Source organism: Malania oleifera, chromosome 4 (assembly GCF_029873635.1).
Source record: "Malania oleifera isolate guangnan ecotype guangnan chromosome 4, ASM2987363v1, whole genome shotgun sequence".
NCBI lineage: Eukaryota > Viridiplantae > Streptophyta > Magnoliopsida > Santalales > Ximeniaceae > Malania > Malania oleifera.
Window position 1 is genome coordinate 7,360,847 of NC_080420.1, and position 26,210 is coordinate 7,387,056.

Genomic DNA, 26,210 nt, shown 5'->3' on the forward strand with positions numbered 1-26,210 from the left:
AAAAACTAAATATTAAAAATATATAAAATCAAATTTTTGTTTATAAATTTAGCATTTTTTTTTTCATTTTCATTCATAACCAAACATAAAAATGAGAATTCTTTGCTACTTTTTTTTTTTTATAAATATTTTTTGAGTTAAAAATGCAGCCTAGTCATCCATTCCAATCAAGGATTTTTATGGGGAAGGGGAAAGAAAGGAAAGGAAAATGAGAAGGGAACTCATTTTCCATTATATTTTTCTCTTTAAATCAAATATTACTAAAAATAAAAGTTTAATCTAATATGATTAAAATCAAGAAAAATTAAATACGAGTGATGCACAAATTTAAATTTTTATTTATTGATTTGACATATTCATTACTTTCATTTTCAATTTCCTTGATAACCAAACATAAGAAATCAGATTCCTTAATCACTTCCTTTCATTTCCATCACATTTTTCAAGTTCCAAACATGACCAAAAAGAACCGAAAAACAAAGAAAAATTCCCTAATAACTTATATATTATTGATTATAATTTAACTTAATTTAATAATGAAATGATTTGGTACAATTATACTTAACCAACCAGAAAACCTGAATTCAAGAGTATAAATTTCAAATATCAAATTTAAATTTATTAAAAAAATTTAAAAAGGCTGAATACAATCATATATATAGTTTACTACCCAAGTTTCTCACCCATTCAAAATCTCATTAACCACAGAACCACCAATTTTACAGGAAGGTTGAGAATGCAAACCACTTTTGACATACAATAAATCATCAGACATCTAAAGAGGTCTACATAATCCTTTATCCCAACTTGGGATCAACTGTTTTGGCCATGGATTCAAATTTAAAGAAAGTCTTTTTTGTACAAAAGCAGTGATAAGGATGCGTACACTGTGATGATCCTCCTCGTATCTTTTCCCGGAAATGTTCTATTCAAAAAGCAAAATATTTTGCTTCATTTTCCTTTTATTGAGAGACAGATTAAGATCAACAAAATACCGCTGCAGATCCCATGCTTGGCTTTGCTTCCTCCCATATTTACATTCACCATAAAAAGAAACCAAAAATGATTTTTAAAAATGATTTTAACAAATTACTGTTTACCGCACGGACACTGCATTATTGCCATGCCACCATGGCTAATTTTATTCTACAAAGAAGAATGGATGGGCCAATGAGTCGCCAATTGCAGTAGATGCATGCCATCTTGAATTGTCTAAACCACACCCATTCATCTTTCTGAAACAACAAAACTGTGGACATGTCCCTGGGACCTGTACAAATTCTTGTGTGGAATCCGGTTACTACTCTCCCTCTCCCTTCCTAACCAGTCTCTTGTTTTCACTTGCAAGCCGAATGGTAAAGCTCCATGTAGTCAAGAGCAGGCCGATTCCAAGACCAATCTTGCTCCATTACCCGCTTGCACAAGGAATTAAACCAATCCCGGCTCTCATACCAAGCAGAGATGGCCCTGAAAATTCCACTTGTCAGTAAAATATGAGAGAGAGAGAGAGAGAGAGAGAGAGAGAGAGAGAGCCAATATTACAAGAAGGTATAACTATTAAGTTTTATCCTTATATAATTTCTGTTCTATTTACATCTTATTTTACTCCATTAACCAAGCAAAACCTAAATGTTAGAAGTTCACCCCTGCAGTGCTCCTATAATACTTTTCCTCTCCTGCTCCTCGTAGTGGCGTAACAAAAAGAAATAAACAATGAATAGATATATGACTGCCAATCAAGAAAGGTATTTTGCTAGTCACACATAATACAGATCTACTTACCTATTTAGAGCATAATCGACACCAGCAGGATCTGCCCCATCAAAATTAAATCCGTTTGGCTCAAGACCTTGTGCTTGTGCTCTCTCCTTATCATGCTCAACATCAAACACGGAATCGTAAAGCCCTAAAGGAGGAAACAGCATTAATATAAAGGGCAAAGTTATCATCAAGTACATATGAATTAAATCCAAACATTAGCTGCTTCAGTAATACGACTTTCCAACCCATCCAACATTAAAATGTCACTCCCTAGCAGTGACAAATCGATTCAATTTTTTTCATTGGGCCCTGCAGGCAGGATGGAGTAGAGTATATCGAGATCAGTTTTTTCATATAAGCACACATGCCTCTGTACGTGCATGCAAACAAATTTTACCTTCTTTGTTGTAGGTGGGAGAAAAGGTATCAAAGGAAAATGCAAGTGAACAATTCTTTTCCTCTTATTTGGTAGGATGGAAAATTAAGAATGGAAGAAAAAAGATAAAATGGGTTTTTCCACTCCTCCCAAGACCAAAATCCCTTAAAGAGGGAAAGGTAAATGGTAAACCAACTCTCTCCCCTTCCTTTTTTCCTCCCTTACACCTTTTCCTATCTCCCCTTTTTTCACTCCCTTCGACCAAACAATTGTTTATCATTAGATATAATGAGCTGAGATTAATTCAATATATGGACCAAATAATAAATACCATGAATCAAAAGAAAAGTAAAAAAAAAAAAAAATTGAGTGAGGAAAGCAAAGAAAAAGACACAGTTTTGTCGCAAAATTACATGGTAATATATGGAATCCTACAAAACTAACTCGCAGAATTACATGGATTCATATGCAATCCTACAAAACTAACTCCAATAACTGCAGCATTAAAGAATGTTCTATAAACTATCTATACAACAAAATTTGGTGCTATATGGTTAACGGAAGGAAACCAGATTTTTTGCTCAGCCAAGTTCAGGTTCAGTAAACACCAGATTTTCTTTTGATCCAGACTGACCAAATGACTGTTTCCAGTTGAACCCATTCTGACCAGCCGGAGCAATCTAGGCTTTCAAACAATGGTGAGAACCCAATATAAAACTTTTGTTTTGTCCTTTGTTACCCTTTTTACCACTAGTGTGTTAAGTCATTGTGCATGTAGCATGTCATGAGAAAAGAACATAACTGATAAATTCATTTACTCTTTTTTCATTTTAATGTTTTTTACCTAAGCGTGGCAGGAAAGTTGGGAATATAGTATGCCTCTTTAAATCTTTATTATAGGGATAAAAAAATATTCTAAATAAATTTAAAATATAGAGAATCAAGCATGTGCCTTATGCATTATTCTCATAACTGTTTTAACATAAAATGTTGAATGATAATGCTCCATCTCTGAGAATAAACATAACGTACCTCCAGTTTTACGAACAACAGGTATTGAACCATATCTCATCGCTGTAAGTTGAGTAAGCCCACATGGCTCAAAAATTGACGGGACTAGAATGAAATCAGCACCAGCATATATCTAGTACAATGAGCAAAAGGGTAAGCATCACAAGGGTGATTTTGCATATTTAGGAGCTGAATATGCATTGAAAAAAAAAATGAAGAAACAAAGGCTTAAATGCAGAATACCAAGTGTGAAAGAGGCTCATCATAGGTCAAACAAATGCGAGCACGGTCACCATGTGAAGAATGCAATTGATTGGCCAAATTAACAAAATCACTCTGTATTCGAGGATCAGGAGCTGAACCTAGCAATACGACCTGACATTATATTTTTCTGTTAGTTCAGACAGTAGAATGATAACAACTGCATCTGCTTCTTAGCAAGAACCAAGTCAAACAATACAGTATAGTCAGCAATCAGCGTGATGACAGACATTAAACTGCATCCCTCCACTCAATAGTAAGTCAAATCAATCAGGTAACACTGCTAATTTGGCTAAGTTTCATCCCCCACCGCACGAGCTCACATGCACACATGGTGTGACAGAGAATGAGAACATTGAAAGGATTACTACATAAGCACTAGATAGGATTATAATATGGGTAGAATTTTAAGCAACATTGTCAATAGTAATACATTGCTAATTTTTTCCCAGTAGAAGAAGAAGAAGAAGAAGAAGAAGAAAATAACCTGTCCATTGCGATCCAAGGTACGCCAAATTGCATGCTTGATAAGGTGAATTCCTTTCTGATGAGTTAAGCGAGTAATAATTCCCACTAAAGGCAGATCAGTTTTTTTCAATCCAAGCCTTTGCTGCAAGGCTTCCTTAGCAGCCCTCTTGCCTTCAATTACGTTGTCTGAAGCATAAGACACCTGGAATTAAATGCAATAACTTCTTAGCGCAACTGCACCAAAATAATTAAAAATCAAAAGCTCCAATGTAAATATTGTGCATGTCAAAAATCAAACACATGAAGGCAAATATAGTTCAGTTCCCTTCCAAAGGAAACTATCAGAGGAAAATCAAGAATATCACAGAAGATTTACACAAAAATACTACTTAACATGTATTCAAGCATAAATTATCTTATATAGGGCCATTTGAATCAACAATAAAGGAATTGCAGCTCTGTATCATTTTGGAAAAGGTAAGCAGAAACAATGTCATGTTGGCTAGTTCCTTGACTCATTATGCGCCCAAAAGCCAATCTTGCTCAAACAACTTATATGGAAGAAAAAAACGAAACAAAAAAAGGGAAAAAGACAACCTCCCCCGAGATTTGGTAAAAAGACAATGACCTCCCTTGAGGTTTCAAAAATTCCTGGGACCTCCCCTGAGCTTTCAAGAATTCCAAAGACCTCCCCTAATATTTGTCAAAAAGACACAAACCTCCTCTTATATTTTACAAAAAGACAAGTTTTTTTAGGGGAGATTTCGGTCTTTTTGGCAAACCTCATGAGAGGTCTCTGGCATTTTTGAAACTTCAAGAGAAGTCTGTGGCATTTTTGAAACTTCAAGAGAAGTCTAGCATTTTTGAAACCTCGGGGGAGGTCTCTCCCTTTTTGACAAACCTCAGGGGAGGTGAGTGTCTTCTGCCAAAAAAAAAATTGCATTCCTCTTCACTTCTCCATATTCACTTAATTGATAAAAAGGAAAGCATCACATTCATATACGCAGCCATAATTATTTATAACATAAGTCCATAGATGACAGAACACAAGTTGAGACTATAAAGCTGTTAAAGAGGTTAATATACCTCTCAACAAGGACTAAGTTTCAATGTCAACTGAAATTTCAAATCTCCAAAAGTAGAGTAATTTCAAAAGAAAAATCGACTTTGATGTCAATTTCAATTTCAGTTTGAAAAAAAATGGAAATTAATAGAAAAGCATAAAATTCTTTTATGAAGCTTTAGAAATAGACATCATAATGTAAGTTTTAGGACTAATATTTCATAAATTAAATACATTTATGTTATGTATGAGGTGCAAAAGTTGTATGTAATACTCACATCAAACATATTCATAATATACACCCTAAAATAAAACTAGTTTAAAAAAATTACAAAATAACCCCAAAACAATCAAAAATCATGCCTAAGCCTATGGTTGACCATATTGAAACCAATTACCTTTCTTTCCAAAGAGAGATAGATCCTGAGGGACTTTAACCCTTGATCCATTGGTATATGATGGGAACAGCCACGACTCACAGGATCTTCTAGATAAAATGGGGTATTCTGCAGTTAATCCTTTAGGCAGGCTGTTGAGGTGATCGGTTCCCCTCGAACCTATGAAAGGAAAATGAATAGGGTGGAGAAAGAACTGCAAAAATTACCCTCTAACATAAACTATGGAGGGAGGAGTTGTAAGAGTGTCAGGGGCAGTAAGGTGGTAGAATGAAGATCTTGAGCTGGAAAACTAGGGGTCCGGGCTGCCCTGGTAAACATCATTAAATTCCCATATGATACTATGGGGCTGCTTCTCTAATTTGTTGACTATCTTACAGGTGTTTGAGAAAGCATCTGGGCTGAAAATTAATTTCTTTTAAGAGTGGTTTGGTGGGTTTCGTACTAATGTGGATCTTTTTGTTAGGCTAGCTAGTTGTGCCACTTTGACTTGGCCTATTACTTGTATAGGTGTCCCCCTAGGTGGTAATCCCAATGCTGACTCTTTCTGGGACCCCGTTTTTGAGAGAGTGGCTACGAGAATAGACAGGTGAAAAGGTGCATTTTTCACTTTAGGGGTCATGTTACCCTTATCCATGCTTGTATGTATTCCATCCCTTCTATTACCTTCTCTTTTTAGAATAATAATGACATTGGCGTGGACGCTTGAGAAATTAATGAGGGATTTCCTATGGTCAAGTGGTAGAGAGGGTAGTTGAGATCATCTTGTAGGTTGGGAGATTGTCTGAAAACCTGAAAGGAAGGGATGCTTGGATCTTGGTAATTTGGTGTCCAAAACATTTCCTCGGTGGAGAAATCATTATGCCTTTCCTTTAGAACCTAATTCTCTTTTGCAAGGTAATTCGCAGTAAATTTGGAGTATTATAAAATGGTTGTGATGCTGAAGTGGGAATTAACATTGCTTATTTGAGTTCTCGGAAGTTTGTATCTCAAATTTATGATTATTTCCTTCCTAAAGTCCAGTATACAGTAGGTAATTGGGAGCAAATTTGCTTTTAGGAGGACCATTGGATGAGAGAAATTCCTTTGGCTATTACATTCCCTATCTTTTTCAGTTACTGATCTTTATGATACCCCTATTTCTGTTTCTCTTCTTTTGCAAGAGGATAGGAATTCTTGGAACTTCCATTTCTGCAGAAGTCTTAATGAGACAAAGATTAATGAGTTGGCTCTCTTAACCGGGTTGCTCGACTCTTTTCTTGTTCAATTGTGGAGTGATAAATGGATTTGGAGCTTAGATCCTTTTGAGGAATCCTCTTGTATATCTTGTCTCTCCAACTTGACTCATGACTCTACTGCTGATCCTTTTGCTTTGTACCCTTCAATTTAGAAAGCTAAAGCTCCTCAAAAAGAAAATCTTTTATCTATACTGATACTTGAAAAAACAACGCCAATGATTTTCTTCAAAAAAAAAAGGAGATCTAATGAGGCCTTGTCACCTAACGTTTGTGTCCTTTGTTTGAGGATTGGAGAGACTTGCACACATATGTTTCTTCATTGCCCTTTCTGTTAGCCTTAGAGGCTATGTAAGCTTAATTGTCTTGTTTTGATGATAACAACCCATTAGTGGTTCTAGATTAGCTTATCTTTGCATATCAAGCCATAGTAAGTATATATACAAATGCAAAAATTAAGTAGATTCCTAATAGGGTAGACATCATCAAAAAGGGGGAGAATGTTAGTCTTGATGGCCACACTATCATGGCTTATTGTGTTTTGATGATATTAACCTACTTGTTATTCCTAGTGTCTTCCATCTTTGCATATTATACTTAGTACAGATACAAGTGGCACATTCACGAAGTACTTAATCAAAGGCAAAGATTGGACCGAGTCAACAATCGAAGTAGGAAAGATCAAAAGGTCACATACTCGGATGAACCCAAGCACAACCGATGAAAGCTTCATCATTGAATTATTTGTAATAGGGGTTGTGTGTGGTAGGAACTTATTGTAACTCTTGCATTTTGTTTATGCATAATTTCTTAGCAAGAGTTGAGCCAATGCATGAACACTAGGACACTTGAGTTTATAGGATTGCACTAAAAGTGACAGACTCACATTCATGGTTTTCAAAGTTAAATTCAAAGAGTTTGTCAAAAACAATCCTAATCTCAAAATATGTTTTCAAATGGACAAGTTTTTAACATCCTAATTTTAAGAACATTTTTATACTTGGTCCCGGTTTTGTCAAAGCATGGTTAATGTCCTAAAACTTTAAGAAAGTTAAGTACATTTTTGTAAAAGGACATTTTAAGTATATAAGATATCAAATGATCTTTCAATTGTGTTTTCATAAATCAAGATATCTTATATTTTAGGAAAATATCACTTAGACAAGTTTTGAACTTCATTAGACTTAATATCTTTCTTATATTTTGTCCAAGAAATGTTTTAAATCATTAAAAGGCTTTTTGATAAGGAAAAACAGAGCAATCGTTGACTGACGTAGTGCAGCCTTGAGTCTTGAACACCTTTCGGTATTTGGGGCATAACTTTTTCTAACAAAGTCCAAAAAGGACGATCTTGGTGTCCCTAGAAAGCTAAGAAAAAATTCCACAACTTTCATGTTGATTACTTTTTTTGATTCAAGGCACTCAATCGACGAGAACAGGGAATTTGTCAACAAGTAACTAGTTGACACTAGTCAACGAGTGCAGGGGACTAGTCAACGAGTCCAACGGGCAGAACTACTCCAACAGGCGGAAAACGGCTAGTTTACCAAATAAAATATCTTTTCTTCCCCCCAACAACTATCATTTGGCTCTTGGGCTATAAATACAAGCTATTAGACTTGTATTAACATGGTTTTGAAAGTCTTTGATCATTCTTAGTGAAAAACATCATTTTATACAAAACCTAGCACATTGCATATTAGTTCTTCATTACATGTGCTCATTCTCTTTTACTCACTTATTGTGTTTGATTCAATTCTTGAGAGAATAGTGCGAGGTTTGGGTTGTAATTTATATTTGCTCATTTAAGGAGTATTGTGTTGTATTTCCATCTTCTTGTAAGGTTGCTTGTAAGGTTCTTTGTGAGCCGTTTGGTGAAAGTTTGTTGTAAACCGAAGTGAAGGCTCTTGGTGAGCGCAGTAGGGATTTGTCCTAAGTGTAGGGTTTGGTACCCGAGTTGTAAGGCTTGCTCCATCGGTGAAGGAGTGTTATAGTGGATTGTGGAATCCTTGACTTGGTGCTAAGGCGTGGATGTAGGCTTGGTGCCGAACCACGTAAAAATACCGGTATTCATATTTCTCTCCCTATACTCTTTATTATTTGTCTTGTGCATGATTTAAATTTCATATATTGTGATATAATTGCTTGAATCTTGCCAAGAGATTTTATTTTGTAGAAAAATACATATTCCGCGAAAAGAGTCTATTCACACACCCCCCCCCCCCCCCCCCTCTCTAGACTACATACTCCCGGGGCTGGGACGATTAACACTTTCACATTGGCTATTTGGAATAAATTATTTGGTATATTTGGTGAAAACTAGGTTTGTCCCTCCATATTGAAGGTCTTTTGTACCATCAAGTTTAGGGGGTTTGGCAAAGAAAAGGATAGGAAGGATTTATGGCAATGCACTGTTATGGCTATTATTTGTTGTGCTCAGTTGGAGAGGAATGCTAGAATATTCAAAATGTGGCTACTGCTAGCAATTTTCTTTGGAGTAGAGTAGCTTATATCGCATCACTGTGGGTGTCAGCAAATGGCTTTTTTCATCATGTTTCTTTGGAATACCTAATGTGGGATTGGTTGGCTCTGCTAAATTGAGTTGGTTTTGGGGTTAGACTGTGAACTAGTTTCTATTGATATAAAGGGAGGATTTTTTATTCCCCATTTTTCTTCTCTTTTCTTCTCTCTTTCTCTTTTTCTGACATCCATTTTTTTCTCTTCTAATAACACACTTTGTTTATTAAAAAAGGGACACCTAGGTTAAGTCACTTGTTCAGAATTGCAAACTACTTGATAACAAAATATGTCATGATGACTCGTTCATTTATTTATTCTTTTACATGGAGTAGACGGGTATGCAATGATAAGAGACAAAATAAAGATTTGAGCAAGGCAATGGTTTTTTTTTTTCCTCTGAGTGAGGATGGGAAGGACATCGGAACTAGTGCAGATTCACAAGCTGACCAATTAGATAAGAAAAATTAAATTAATTTTCAAGGAAGTACAAGCACATACCAATGTCCATATAACCTTATCAAGTGCCTACAGGGATGCTTTCAACTCTAGATCATCTTTTTCTGTAATTATCAGAAATTCACCTAGATTTGAGCAGAAAACTCCAAAATACCACGGGGAAAACCTGAAGCGATGCTGCTACTCCAGTTTCTCATTTATTTATTATTTTTTAGTCTTTCACTAACAGTCTAAGGAAACTGTAACTTACAGTAAAGATGCAGTTTTACTTCAGTCTCTTCAAAACCTCACGCAAACAATTGAAATCTCACAAAAAAAAATCAGTTTCTCAAAGTATGCAGGTTCTCTTCAGTTTCTTCAAAATCTCGCAAGAAAATTCCAAATTTTCCGTTGTACAGTCCACTATCTTTCAAGGGCATTCAATATCCCTGCTCTCATCAAAATAACTTGGTTGGTTAACTTGGATTGTTAGTAATAAAAATGGGCTTGAATTTTGCAGAAGTCTCTCTCTCACAAACCAGCTCTCTCTCAAAAAAAAAAATAAAGGCCTGGAAGTGAAGATGGCTTAGGGATGTGATGATGGGGCTGTGATGATGATTCTAAGATGAGATGCTTGAGCTATGGGAAAGTAACTAAGGAGCTGCAAGTGATGGAGGAAGGATTTCTTTGATGGCTGGAAGGTAACAGCTAAGTGTATTGGGGGAGGTACAGGGAATGAGAAAATCTGATGCAAACCCAAGAAATTTCCAGCAGAGGTCAGATGAAGTTCCTTATCCTACAACAAGCTTCAAAGCAGCAGAACTCTTTTTTCTCTCTCTTTTTTTTTTTTTGTTTTTTTGACAGCAGTGGTTTTTCATAAATCAGAGTGCTTCTGCATTTGTGAGACTGTTTCAGAAAGAGGAAAAGAATAAGGGTTTTGGTTTTTAGAGGTTTTGCTAAAAGTTATTGATGGCTGTGGATGGAGGGTCGGTGGATGGAAATTAGGCTCTAATACCAATTAATGTAGGGCAGTAGGGAAACAAAAACAGAGAGAGAATCGAGGGAGGGAAACAGAATGAAAATAAGAGAGGAACAAGGGAGAAGAGAAACTGCAGGCAGACAGGGGCAACGAATAGAAAGATCAGAAAGAGGATAACAGAACAAAGAATAGGACAGTGAGAGAAGAGAAGGGAAAAAGGAAATAGAAGAAGAAAAGGGGAGGAGGAGGAAGAAAATGTGAGGGATAGAATAGACGTGAGAAAGAGATAGAGAGAGATCAACGTAAAACTCAATGAGTCATCCACAAGCTTCTTAACCGTAGATCATAAACCTATATTTGTAGGCAAGTAACAAACTCTAAAGGCAACACTACTAAAAATTACAAAATAAGCCCAAAATAATTAAAAATTATTGACATAAATAACTATCCCTAGATTAATATAAAATCTACAAAATCTGGTCTCCAGGAATTATCTGCAAATCTTCTATCACTCTCACAGTTGTGAGGTTCCACTGAGAAAATGTCCAAGTTCGATGTATACACTAAGAGGCCAAGCGCTTGGATTTTGGAAAATCAAACATTAACTACTCAAAGAATAATCAAGTTTTTTGGTTTGTTTCACCTCTCTCTGTTGTTTTTATGATAGAAATGGAAGGAGATCCTTGTCACATACTTTTTTTATCAAATTAAAAATTTTAAATTCTGATGTTCTTGTCTTCATGTTTTCACAGAGACAAAATGTAATTAATTCATGTGCCTAATAAAAAGTTCTGCTCAATATGTGTGTAAAACAGTAGCTAATTCCTTTGCCATTTAACTTTGCAATCCAAATTCTGAAACCCCATATTTTAGGTGACATCTTATACTTATCTAAAATGATGACATTACATCAAATAAAAATAATAATAATAATCTGGCTTTTTTCATATTATAATGAACTTCAAATTTCTTACTTCGTTATTTATTAAAAACATTATTCAACATTTATGTGGAGCTTCAGGATAGACAGTAAGCAAAGACCATGTACAAAACAGCAGTTTCAGAAAAAAGGATGTAAATCAATAATCATAAATCAAACAATCAAACCTAATTTCAAATAGAAGGCTAGTGAAAACTGAACAGGTTTTGGAAGCATAGGACAGCCCTCAAATGATTTTATATTGACTACACAGGTACAATGTGGAGGATTCTAGGAAAGAAACACAAACCAGATCTCTAAAATGCTAATGATTCACACCCAAACTCAGTTAGCCATTACTAGGAGAGACCCTATGACATATAATTATAAAAAATTAGCAGAGATTTCGTACTATGCACAAAATATGATTTCAAAAATTAATTCTAAATAAAAGTTATAAATATAAAATATCAATTCAACACAGATATATTTAGTAACCAATGGCCGTACGCAAGATGGTATTGTAATTATTCCTTTTCTCTTCTCTAGTCAATGGAACTGTAATTAGTCAAAGAACAATTACATGCAAAACAAGCGAACTTCCAAATATAATTAGGTTAAACCAACAATGGGCATTCAACCCCTCTCTACTGGTGTTGATGTTGTTTATTCAAGGAAATATAAAATGGTTGATGTTGCTTGTTGATGATATTGTTTCAGTTGATGAGACTCGACTTTATGTGCCAATTTAGAACTAAGTGGCTCAGATTCAGAAAAACACTTAAACAAAGATTCCTATGTCACTTTAATCTTTCAGCAAACCTTTCCCACATTAGTCTTCCAGCAACCTTTCCCTTCCCAGAATTCAATTCAAAAAATCCTTTTTACACACAAATACAAAGCTTTACCCAAAAAATTGGCTTTTTCGCACATGAAAAAGTGCTTCAAGCACCTATTTAGGGTTGCCAAGAAAATTCTAGTCTTTCTATTTTAATGGGAGCAGAAGCCATATTTCGATTGAACTTCTAAAATAAGTTCAGATCATCTCTGTATTTTCTTCATTCTCTTTTTTCGGATAAATAGCTAACTAGTATAGACCAGGTAAGCTGTTCATCTAGAATGGATATTTACAGCAGCATAATACACCAAATTGATGCCATGCTTTAGCTCCCAATATAAAAGATCAAGCTCTAATATTGACAACCTCACCTTCCCCCCCACCCTCACAAAAAAATAAGTAAACAAACAAATAAATAAATAAATAGAACACCCTCACACACACGCATGCAACCCAGAGACACGGATCAAATTCTACAATGCTTGGAAGGGCAGAATGATTGAGCATATGAAGACGGCCAACATTATGCCATTTTATTACATCTCACCCCTAGTTAGGTTAAGAAAACCTTCCAAAGTCAGTAGATGGAGGTCATATTTTTTCATTGTATACTGTTCTTATTTATTTAACTTTTATAGAATTCACTGTCGACTGTATTAACGCATGTGCACATTGAAGGGGAGAACATAATTTTCCAAAAAAATTAGCAAGATGACTGCACTTTTAAGGACTTCATTTTAAGGATCTATGTTTTCAAAAACAAAAACAAAAAGAGAAATTGGCAGGACAAAACTGTAATATACTTACAGGAATGAATTTATCGTTATATGGGTCCCATATATCAGGATCGATGCCATTCAATATACCATGGAACTTGGAAAGGTGAGGAGCTATTGCAGAATTTCCAGAAACCTCCTTCGAATAAGTGGGTGATACCTGCAGATATGAACACAAATAATTAAGATGCTCTGACAATCAAGATAAAAGGAAGCAAAGACTGATCAAGGGTCTTCCTGTCCATGAAATTTACCAAAATTAAAAAATAAAAAATAAAAAAAATCCAGGTAATAACAGATGAAAAAGAGGGAATATCCCTGATTTCACTATGATTTGGGTGTCATGAGTGGCCATAAACCAGTCACTTGTTTGGTCACTAGGAATTCTAACCAAATTAATGAGAAATTTCATCAGTTCAAAATCCAATCACAAGATGAGTAATTTTGGAACATTGTAAATGTTTCAAAATGATCTCTCATTTATGTTGCTGCTTAGACATGATAATAACCTTCAAATGGTTCCATATAGATATGCAACAAGAAGACAGCATTCTGCATGATCTCGGGCAATATCCTCACAAAAGTTGACTTCTTGTTAAATCTTCATTCAGTATCTCAGGTCAAGTCATTCATTATCCTCTAGTCTTTTAACATTGACAGCACTATCTTTTAGGCCTTAATCTATCTTGTGTTTCTCCCACCTACTTAATTTCTTTAAGGCAAATTATGTTACTTTTTTTCTTTTGATCATTCTATCAACTATCTCCATGCAACTGGCACTATTTAAATTCAGTTCCAAAATTTTTGTTAATGTTCTACAGGTATAGTGCTTATTCTACCAAATATCCATCTGCTAAGACCCTAAGATTTAACCATTTATTCCATCCAGTTACATGTAAGTGATCCCACTAGATTAAAATTGAAGTTAAAGTAGAAGGGATGCATCCCTTTCTCTCTCTAGTTCTCTCTCTTCCCCCTTTGCGAAACGATCTGCATACACTGAAGCCTCCTGTTGTAGGATATATTGAATTGAACGTTACATATCAAAGGAAAATCATTCGCTCTGTGCTTGGACAAAGGCAGGGGGGTTACATCTTTGCTCATGATGAGAATAATCGTTCGTAACAGGTGGGTTAGCTTTTCACAAGAAGCTGCATCCTGGTTCACTGATGGATTGCCAATTTTCGGTCGGATGGAAAGGGGATTTCGATGTATGCACAAAGTAATCACGTAGTATTGGATGTCAATTAGGTGGACAAAGATGCAAAAGATTTTGGAGTTGGGGTTGGGCTGGAAAGGTAAGAAATTTTCAGTATTTTTTCATGGCAGCACAAAGGATGATGGGTGGGGACACTTCGTGAGTTGGCTAAGGAATTTAAGGAGGATTTTAGAGATGCAGCTGCAGAAGGTTCTTCACATCCCAGACTGTGGAGTCAGGTGGTGCTGGAAGCTATAAAAGGTGAAAGCAAGGGTTGCAGAAATCAAGATCTTTCTGGAAATCAGAGTACGGAGGTCAGAAGAGGAGAGCTCCGCTGTAGGTGTGGAGGTAAGCTACAGCAGAAGGATTATGGGATTTCGAAGACAGTTACTAGTGCTAAAAAACTGGAATTGATGACCGACCAGAATGCAAAGGAAGCTAGGGTTCCGGTGAGAGCTGCACTTCTCTCTGAGGCAGTTAGGGTCGCTTATGGGGAGGAGATCGTGAAGAGGAGTAGGCTGGGTGGTTTTTTTCTTGTGTTGGACCTGACCCAAATAATTGAAAAAGGAGATACATCTCTCGTCTAAACTGGGACAATTTCTTGAGCAGCCCCAATGTTTAGGCAAGTCTGATGTAGGCAGTAATATGGAGCTTAAGGGAGGACCACATCTTTTAGGCTCCACGCCAGAGGAACAAAGTGATTCTGGTACTTCCTTGCTGAAGACCAATAATGGGCAGGTCCAAACTACTGTTACTAGTACTCAAGAGATGAATAGTGGGAGGAGAACTTTAAATATTTTGACAATGGACTCCATTCACAGAAGCTCTCCAAGTTACAAATCAAACTGAACAAGCTTCGGAACGACCAAAATATTAGCACGTTAGTTTCGAAACAAGATTGTGATGTTAAAAATGAGATAAATGTTGAAGAGAGAATAAAAGGTGGGGTTAGAAGGAGTAAAAAATTAGAAGCTGCCTTCAGGGGGAATTCTCATGTTTTTTGTCCAAATTTTAACAGATTTCAGGGAAAGAAGGCTTATGCTCATCAAAAGGCAGCTTGTATGAGTGCAGAGATGAGGAAGGTGTTTGATGATAAGAGTGACAAATCTGGCGAGTCAATGCCAAATATATTAAGGAGAGATTCTAAAGGAGAATTTAGCATAGTGAAAGACTCTCATGAAAAGAAGGAGAATGGGGTTAGCAATAGGGCAAGAAAAGGAAAGGGGATAAAGAAAAGGGGGCATTTTCAGATTCAAAGAGTGACGATATTAGTGAATTCGACTGTGGTGGGGGGTTGTTGTTGGATGAGATTCAAGAACATTATGGTTATGTTTCTGCTTCTTATGACAAATTGGGGGATATATCTTATGTTCATCCTCCCCTGCTGGAAGGTTTGGAGGGAGTGTCTATTTTTGCAAATGATGGGCTGGTTAATAATTTACAACATAGGGATGGAATTTTTCCTACACCTGTGGAGGAAATTCCTAAGGAGGTAGAAGCTCAAGATCTTTTGGATAAAATGAATTTAAAGTTGACTGATTTTAGAGTAAATGAAGAGCGATTGGATGGTGGAAAAACTCAAAAAAATGAAGGGTCAAATAGAATTATAGAATTTGAATAGCTTGTAAATTATGATGGATAGGGTTTGAAAGGGGTTTCCTTGGTTAATATTGTCTTAGTTTATTTTATGGCTTGTGTTTTTTTTCTTTTTCTTTTTTTTTTCCTTTTTTTCTTTTCTCTTTTTTCTTTGTTGGCCTTTTGTGGTTATTTGGTAGGCTCCTTGTCCCACATTGTACCTTATCTTCTATCTATCTAATATAGCTTCTTTTATTATCAAAAATGAAAAAAGACCCTAGGGATCTATCATAAGGAAATTGGAAATGATAAGACCCTAGGATTTTATTGTATGGAAATTTGGGAAATTGAAAGAATAGAAATGATAAGAGAAAATAGGGTTTATTGCTTCAAGGGGATCTGCCTCCAAATTAGCCTAAGGCTCTGAATTATGTTATTGCTTGAACCCATAGGATTATATATATATATATATAAGGTAGGGAACCCTACTCCTATTAGGTGTAAAAAATCTCAATCCAAGTCCTCAATGGACTCCATCCTAAATGATTTGGGAATCCTAACAAATTAAATAGAAATCCTAATTGATTTGGGAATCCTAACAAATTAAATAGAAATCCTAACTGATTTGGGGATCTTAACACATTAATTAGAAATCCAAGTTGAATTGGGAATCCTAAAATTCCCATTTCCTTTAAATCAGCCTCATCAAGGTTGAGCAGCAATAAACTCCAAGAATCTGTCCTCCAAGGATGGATAAGTTTTCCAAGTTGCATCTTCAGCTAGTAAGTGAGATCAATGAACTAAAACGTTTGTGATGTCTCGACTTCTATGTTTGACCACTCAGCGATCCAAATTTGCTTGTGGCTGCATTTGAAACTTACAAGTAGGTACAATATCAAGCAAGTGGCACTGCACAGTAACTCGCTCCCCTAACTTCATCTTGAGGCAAGAGAAAAAGAAAAACTAGATGTACCTTAAGAGTCTATTGGTAAGTTAAGACGACAGGGCATATACATTCCAGAATCTTATAAGGCCCATAGAACCAAGTCTTGTACATGAAGCAACAACTTAAGGATTACAAATTGACTTATGAGTGTGTACCAATCAAGTGTGATAATACCATTGCTATACATATCTCTAAGAATCCGATATCACACTCACGAACGAAGCACATAGACATAAGGCATCATTTTCTACGAGATCATGTGCAAAAGGAGGATATTAGCCTTGAATTTGTGAGTACTGATGAACATTGGGCCGAAATATTCACGAAACCTCTTCAAGGATATCATTTCATTTTAATAAGACATGAATTAGGCTTATTACATGTTAGGGAAGTTGTTTTAGGAGAATTGGTACACTATCTTAAGTATTCCAAGCTAAATCTAAGAAATTGATAAATTTCAAAACACTCGGGCGACTGAACATTATAGCACAGTCAACTGAATACATCTGTTTTAGATGATTTTGGGTTTTCAGGCAACTCGGGCGACCGAAGGGTGAAGGTTGGTCGGTCGACTGAATCCATATTAAATTGGTTGCTGAGAGTATTAAGTGTTTCAGGTGACTAAAAGTCCAACAGATACTCAACCGAATCCTTCGGGTGACCGAACGACTTGTCCAATCGACCGAATCCATTTTAACTTCAGTGATTGGAAGCGTCATGTGACTCGGGCGACCAAACCCCACACTTGGTCGACCGAACCACGAGGATTTAAAAACTTAAACTCGCGAAAAAACCCTAACTTTTCGTCATTTCAGTCACCCAAACATCACTCCTTTCTCACCCGAAAGTGCGACTCTCCCTGATCGATCTTTCTAAACTCAAATCTTCCATCTAAATCACTTCTTTCATCCTTAAATCTTCATTCAAACTTCATCGTCATGTCAAGAAGAAAGAGTCTTGCTTGAAAAACTCCAACAACAGGTCAAGATGATACCGAAAGTATTCACCATTGGCTCATGACACTTGGAGCTAAGAAAATCTATAATGAGCATCTTCATTCTCTTGATCCTATTCTTGGTAAGATCCTTGACATTCCATTAATGCAAGAATATTTTCCAAACATTCTTCATCATTTTTCAGATTTGGGATGTGGTAGATTTTTGTCTCATCAATCCCAAGGCATTTATCCAAACCTTGTGCGCCTTTTCTATGCAAACCTAGGTAAGGAGGGTGAACAATACACTACTCAAATCATGTCCAAAAATTTTTCACTCACCGCTAGCCCCATCACTGAACAGTTTCACATTGCCCGAGGGGAGTTTTAAGTGTCCTAAAGTTGGATCTTCTTGGATTGTGGAACATGATTTTACCCCTCAATCCTTTCTTCCACTTGTCTTAACTAAGGAAGGCAAGAACTTTGGGCATCCCCCCTTGTACAAACAATTAACCCTTGAAGCGAAAATTATTCATTTTCTCATCACATACAATATCCTTCCTAGAGATTATGATGGAAGGAAGTAGACCAATAGGAACTCCAATTGAAGCAAATGCCAAGCTAAAAGTGAATGCAGGGTGTGAAGCAGTTGATAAGGAAAGATATCAGTGGTTAGTTGGTAGATTAATTTACCTATCACATACTAGACCTGATATTGCTTTTGCTGTAAGTTATATGAGTAGGTTCATGCAGTGTCCTGGTAAAGAACATATAGAAGCTGTGAATCGAATTTTGAGGTATTTGAAGTCATGCCTAAGAAAGGGCATCCTATACAAAAAAAACATGATACACTGAATGTAGAACCTATTCCGACTCAGATTGGGCAGGATGTCTGGAGGATAGAAGATCTACTACAGGATACTGTGTGTACATGGTGGGGAACTTAGTTATATGGAAGAGTAAAAAGCAAAATGTTGTTGATAGATCCAATACAAAAGCAGACTTCTGAGACCTAGCTAAAGGATTAGATGAGAAACTGTGGATTAAACTAATCTTGAAGGAACTGCGAATGAACATCAATGGAACCATGAAGCTCTACTCTGATAACAAGTCAGCGATCTCATTAGCTCACAATTCGGTACTACATGAAAAATCTAAACATATTGAGATTAATAGACACTTCATTAGAGAGAAAATTGAATCCAGAGAAGTGTGTATGTCATATATCCCTACAGCTCAACAAGTAGCAGATATGTTTACTAAAGGGTTAGACAGGAAGGCTTATGAAGCTCTAGTGGACAAGTATAAATGAATGACATCTATTCGCCAGCTTGAGTGGGAGTGTTGAAGATCTGCCGCATATGGAAAGCTACCATTCTCGGAAACTCTAAATATAGAGTGTGCTGAGAATCACAATTAGTGTGCCCTAAATTAGACTTGCCTTATTAGCTATAATTTCGTAAAATTAATTGTATAAAGTGTGAGTTGATTTCTTTCTATTTATAAGCACCGGACTTTATGTATAAAAGCAACAGTTTGTAATGACATTATACACAACATAATAGGAAAAATCATTCGTTAGTTTTTTATACTCGATATCAGAGCAGACGGTACGTAACTATGGACGAGTGATGTCATAAAAGTCAAAACATAAAGCTAATTCTCCTAATGTGCTAACAATTGGAGGTCCAAGTGTGTGATTGAGGCCAATAAGGATCATCTAGGCAAGGAAGATGGATCTAAATAGGGTCAAGACATGGGAGGTAAGATTGGTTCATTGGCACATCAAATGTCATTCGAGGCACATAAGGCGGAGATTGTTGAGAATTTCATATATGAGTTTGTCCCACATTGAAAAAATCAAGTTGGTGCTCATTCATGGGTATCAAGCCCCCATGAAGACTCCTTTGGTGCAGTAGAAAAACTAATTTATGTATTATGTTGTGTATAATGTCATTACATGCTACTAAATTTATACATAAATCCGGGTGCCTATAAATAGAAAGAAATCAACTCACACTCTATACAATTAATTCTAGGAAATTTTAGTTAATAAGGCAAGTCTAATTTAGGACACACTAATTGCGATTCTCGGAAAACTCTATATTTAGAGTTACCGAGAATGGTAGCTTTCCATATGTGGCAGATCTTCAACACTCCCCCCCCCCCCCCCACACCCAAGCTGGCGAATACATGTCAATCATTCCAAGCATGTCTAGCAGAACTTCATAAGCCTTCCTGACTAACCCTTTCATAAACAGATCAGCCACTTGTTGATCTATAGGGATATATGGCATACAAACTTCTCTAGACTCAATTTTCTCTCTAATGAAGTGTCTATTAATCTCAATATGTTTATACTTTTCATGTAGTACCGGATTGTGAGCTAATGAGATCGCTGACTTATTATTACAGCAGAGCTTCATGGTTCCATTGATGTTCATTCGCAAGTCCTCTCAGGATTAGTTTAATCCATAGTATCTCATCTAACCCTTTAGCTAGGGCTCAGAATTCTGCTTCTATACTGGATCTAACAATAACATTTTGCATTTTACTCTTCCATGTGTAACTAAGTTTCCCGCCATATACACACAGTATCCTGTAGTAGATCTTCTATCCTCCAGACATCCCGCCCAATCTAAGTCGGTATAGGCTTCTACATTCAGTGTATCATGCTTGTTGTATAGGATGCCCTTTCTTGGGCATGACTTCAAATACCTTCGGATTCGATTCACAACTTCCATATGTTCTTTACCAAGACACTGCATGAACCAACTCACATAACTTACAGCAAAAGCAATATCAGGTCTAGTATGTGATAGGTAAATTAATTTACCAACTAACCACTAATATATTCCCTTATCAACTGCTTCACCCCCTCAATTCACTTTTACCTTGGCATTTCCTTCAATTGAAGTTCCTGCTAGTCTACTTCCTTTCATCCCAACCTCTTTTAATATATCAAAAACATATTTCCTTTGAGTGATAAAAATACCCTGTTTAGAGATTTGATCTCAAATTCTTGAGCCATCCTCAGTTTTAGATTTTCTATTACTTCTTTATCATTTCCTATAACAATAATATCATCTACATACACAATCAAGACAGCAATCTTGTTATCTGTAGAGTGTTTGATGAATAAAGTATGACCACCTTGACTCTGCCTATAACCCATTCCTCTCATGAACCTTGTAAATCTCCCAAACCATGTTCTAGGTGACTACTTTAGTCCTTACAAAGATTTATGAAGGTGACACACTTTCCCCTTTACATCTTCTCCTATTAGCCCTAGTATAATTTCCATGTAGACCTCTTCCTCAAGTTCTCCATGAAGAAATGCATTCTTAACGTCATACTATTTCAGTTCCCAATCCAGATTTACTACTAGAGACAGTAGGATTCTATATGCATTAATCTTAGCCATACGAGAAAAAGTTTCAAAGTAATCAACACCAGGAGTTTGAGTATATCCTTTAGCTACTAGGCGTGCATATCCTTTAGCTACTAGGCGTGCTTTGAACCTTTCAACACTTCCATCTGGTTTATACTTTACTGCAAATACCCATCTGCAACCAACTGCCCTTTTCCACTTGGTAGTGTGCACAACTTCCACATCTAATTCTTTTCTAAAGCTCCCTACTCTTCAAGTACTGCTTTCCACCAATTGTCCTATTGAAGTGCCTTTGTGCATTCTTTGTAATGGAAAGACTTGTTAGGCTGGTAGTGAAAGCTTTAAACACTGGCCCAAGTCTATGATAGGATACATAATTTGACAGTGTATGTTCGAAACCACTTCCTAATAGCAATAGGCATATCCAGTTCACTGTGTAAATCTGAAATGCTGAGTTTGTACCTTCAAACATACTTTCCTCTATTGCATCCAAGGGATCTTGTGAGGAATGAATGGGTCAGTTGTGCGTGGTTCTTTTTCTGGTACCGGTAGTGTGTTTCTCCTTCTCTGGTATGTCAAAAGCTCTGTTGTTTTTGGCAATTTAGAAGAGTCAATCTACTGCAGGCTGTCTATGAGTTCAAGTACAAGTTGCAAAGTGTCTGGTGGTAGGATGTCTCCAGGTGCATGTTCAGGTCACAGGAGATCAAGTCGCAGGTCAAGGTGGTCAGGTTTCTCAGGCCTCAGGTCGGGGTTGTCATGCTGTTTAGGCCGCAGGCCAAGGTGTTCTGTGATAATTTCATATTCCTGCACGTCAGTAGGCATAGCAATTGGCATAGAGACTTGATCTAGACCTTGATTAGGACTCCAGAACTGCTCGGGATTGACCCTATTCTCCCCCTGCCGAGCAGTAGGGAGGTAAAATGGGACCAACTTGTGGAAGGTGACATCTCTACTAATACACCGCTGACGAGTCTGTGAACAATAACACCTATACCCTTTGTGAAACATCGAGTACCCAAGGAAAATACACTTTGTTGCACGAGGTTCTGACTTACTAATATTTCTTGACACATTCTGAACAAAGGCAACACACCCGAAAACATGTAGTGGGAGATCAGAATAGAATTTAACTGTGGGGTAAATTGCTTTGAGTTTGTCCAGGAAAGATTCAAAGTCTAAAACTCTAGAAGGTATCCTGTTAATAAGAAAGGTATCAATTAAGAACGCATCACCCCAAAAATGCTTAGGAACATTATGATTAAAGAGTAAGCTACAAGTGACATCTAGAAAGCGCCAGCTTTTTCTTTCTGCCAAACTACTCTGAGGAGAGGTGTGTGCACACGACATATGGTGAATAATGCCTTTTTTGGTAAAGAATGTTTTTAAGTCATTATTGACATATTCTCTACCTTGGTCTCTATGAAGTATTCTGATTTTGTGTCGAAGAGATCTTAGATCATGCTGTAAAAAATAACAAACAGTGAAAAAACCTCAGATTTGTCACGCATCAGATACACCCACATATGTGTAGTGTGCTCATCTATGAATGTTACAAACCAACAAAGACCAAAGACAGAAGATATGTGACATGGTCCCCACACATCTGAATGAATAACTGAAAATGGAGTAGATGCTTTATTAGTACTTGAAGGATAAGACACTCTATGATGTTTAGCTAATTCACAAGTACAACAATAAAATTGGGATACATCAAAGGGCTTTATTAGGCTAGAAAACATTTTACTAAGAGCATGAAAAGCTGCATGACCAGGCCTCATATGCCACAGTCAAGCTTCATGAGGACCACAAGTCATTGCATTCCATGAAACTTGTGGATCATATCTGCCGTTGGTGCCCGTTGTGCATTTTCACCAGGTACAACCCATTTTCTGCCTCATATTGATTTTGAGCCTAGACACCCACTCAAAAATATGAAGAATACACAAAATGCACCTAAAAGAGAAATTGTGATCGTCTACAAAGAAAATGGTCTCATTAGTGAAGTGGAGATGCGAAACCACCACCCTCTCTCCCCACTTCTAGCCCTCTAACCAAACCCCTTTCCACCACCCTATCCACCAATCCTACTCAAAACATCTGCTACAAAAACAAACAAAGAAAAGGGATAAAGGGTCTCCTTGTCTAAAACCCCTCGAAGCACCAAACCAAGATTTAGGCCCACCATTCACAATTACAGAAAACCACACATTAGGCAAACAACCCCTGATCCAACGACGCCAACACACACCAAAACCCTTTGAACATCAAAACATGCATTTTGATGGATAAAAACCCAGAAACAGTAAAATAAATTAATCATACACCTTTTAATTTCTTTCTTTTTTTTCTAGGTGGAGGGGAGAAGGGGAATAAAAATAGAATGTAGGATGGAGAGATCAATAATAACATAAATTTATTAAATAAAAATAAAAATAAAAGCATATGCCCCAGAAGTAAATTTTCAGAGCACGTAAGGCTAAGTAAAGAGGAGCCAACATGGAGATTTATGAGGTTGAAAAGGGCCAAATCATACCATGAAAAAAAGAATAAAAAAATTTCAAAGCAACCAAATAAACCAGCACAAATACATTTGTAACAATAAATAATAATGGCTTCAAACAACTAAAGAAAAAATTGAGTACTAACAGTTGTAGCCTTGTCTGAGTATGCCATTGCCTTCCCGATGAAGTGTGCTCCAAATTCAAGGTTATGAATTGTGAAGACAAGGCGAGATTTACTAAGACCATAATGCCTATAATGCTCCTTAAATAGCCATGCAACTGGAGCACTACTCCAATCATGGCAATGAATAATATCCTGCTCAGTAAGAAGCAATTGTTACTTCAGATATCATTTTAACACTAGCAAAACGATAGAATATACTTTTGAAACAAAAAAAAAAAAAAAATAGCATAAAACTCAATTTCATTTTTTTTCGTTAACCCATCGGGCCATCCCCCCACCCCCCAACCAAAAGAATTAGGCTCCATTAGGAAAAAGGATGAAGCATAGAAGGGTTTTTTTTGCCTTTTCGGGTGCATAAGAAATGGTTGATTATCTCCACTTGACGAAGGATCTAAAATCAAATCAAAACCAGATATAACTAATAACTAATAATAGTTTGAGAAATGAACCACGTCACATAGTGAATAGCACTTCTAATGCCTATTAACTAATAATTTACCCCCTGCAAATTAAAATTATATAGCTAGCAATGACCAATGAGTTAGTTGGTAGATCTTACAGGATGAAATCCACTCTGGAGTAGAAATTCAAGTGCAGCATGGCAAAAGAAACCAAACCTTTCTCCATCATTCCTACAACCATATATACAACCTGCAGAAAAGAATCTGGAAGAAAAAAATGCATCAAAAGATATTGAAATGGAGGGCCTTGCCTACAATTGAAAACAGTTATGCTCAATAAGATAGATATTAGGGCCAGTGTGGGTTCTGTATGGTATAAGTATAGGATTTTTCCTTGCATGGAAACAAATATTTTAAAGCTTAATATGCATTGTCTGCCCACAATCTCACAGCTTAATCTTCTAGATGAATTGGTGCTCTATTGTCAAATAGCATCACAGATATTTCTGTTTAGAGGTTCTAGGTTCAATCATTAGTGCCCACATTTATCATTTGTTTGTTAAAAAGGTGTCTTATAAATCACAATAGGTATTACTTATCGTTTACCCCTCCATGTGCACTCACACTCCACATGCAGGAAGAGTGTTCATTTCATGGTTTTAAATAATGGCCACGACCGTTATGTAATACCGTTACATGATGATTTTTTGGGTTCTCAATATCGTTACACACCGCGAAATCAGTCGGAAGAAAAATCATGGCCTTAGTGATCATTACGGACCGCAACCGTTACATAAAGGCTATGACGGCCGTTCCATAACCGTTACAGGATTGTTACGTGAAAAATATTTTATTTTATTTTTTACTTTTCCTTATCACTTTTGTTTTTCCACCCTTTCATAAATCATTCTCAATAAACTATGTGGTGAGAGGAAGAAAAGATTATAATGAGGATGATAATGATACAAAACTTTTTATTTTTTTAAATACTCGCAAGAGATGCATTAATTAACAATCTGAAAATACTAACTGTTAGGGAAATATTTTATTTTGATAAAATTAGAAATTTAATATTTATGTTCTATATTTTTCAACTTCAACCTTCTTTTCTTTTCTAGTTATTTGTATATTTGTATTATTCATATAATCGTATGTCTTATCTGTCTAATAGATTAATGGAGTGTATAATTTATTTTGTTTTATTAACTAATTTATCACATATAAAAATTTATCATGCATAAGAATAATGAGAAAGTATAAATGCACACACATGCGTGCACACACACACACACACACACATAATTTTTCTGTCAATGATGGTTTAAAACAAACGTAAATTTCTTGCCCTTACCAAACAATTTAGTTGAACTAAAGGATCCAAAATACACGAAAAACTCATTCTAAGAAGGGTTGAAAACTTAAAACAAGCCAAAACACTAATATGCACAAGTCTGTGCGTGCTTGAAAAAAATTCACGGCTATTACACCCAGTTCCTGTTATGTAACATCCACCACTCCCGCATCCCATTACACCCAGTATTGTTATGTTAAGCTACCTGCTACCACGATTTAAAACCATGGTTCATTGTTAAGGTTTGATATTGTTGGCCAACAACCTAAGAGCTTTAGCTTTTAGGTGAATAGTTATGACTAACACGAATAACAATAAAATTGAAGGAGGGGTGGTGGTGAAGGAGTGAATTTTTCATGCATGAATAGGGTCTCTTTGGTATTAGTATGAAATAAATACAATACCTACACAAAGATTGCATACCATATGGGTTTTGGCAGTATGGTGTATGTCACAAGGGAAAAGCGTTGAAAAACAAAAAAAAACAAAAGGGACTCAAAAATCTATTTTAGCCATTCAATAATAAGTGGCCTACAATGCCCGTAACATTCAATAACAGCTGCTATGGGTACCGTAACAAACCATATTGGCTGATATGGTTGTGAATGAGAGAAACTTCAAGATATCGCCCTATAACAATTTCAAAACCTAAATATACTATTACATAACAGCTACACAACTGCACCAATTTT

At 36.3% G+C, this 26,210-nt stretch overlaps 1 protein-coding gene across 1 annotated transcript in view; it reads right to left on the reverse strand.

Moving 5' to 3' along the window:
• Positions 1-675: 675 nt before the first annotated feature.
• LOC131152788 (starch synthase 3, chloroplastic/amyloplastic) overlaps positions 676-26,210 on the reverse strand; it is a 50,223-nt gene continuing 24,688 nt past the window's right edge. The window contains exons 9-16 of the mRNA XM_058104647.1: positions 24,326-24,431; positions 23,728-23,898; positions 13,069-13,197; positions 3,897-4,079; positions 3,392-3,523; positions 3,170-3,281; positions 1,783-1,906; positions 676-1,467 (exon numbers count right to left, since the gene is read on the reverse strand). Coding sequence (XP_057960630.1) covers positions 1,338-1,467; positions 1,783-1,906; positions 3,170-3,281; positions 3,392-3,523; positions 3,897-4,079; positions 13,069-13,197; positions 23,728-23,898; positions 24,326-24,431 — 1,087 coding nt within the window. The 3' untranslated portion in view covers positions 676-1,337. The remainder of the gene's footprint in view (positions 1,468-1,782; positions 1,907-3,169; positions 3,282-3,391; positions 3,524-3,896; positions 4,080-13,068; positions 13,198-23,727; positions 23,899-24,325; positions 24,432-26,210) is intronic.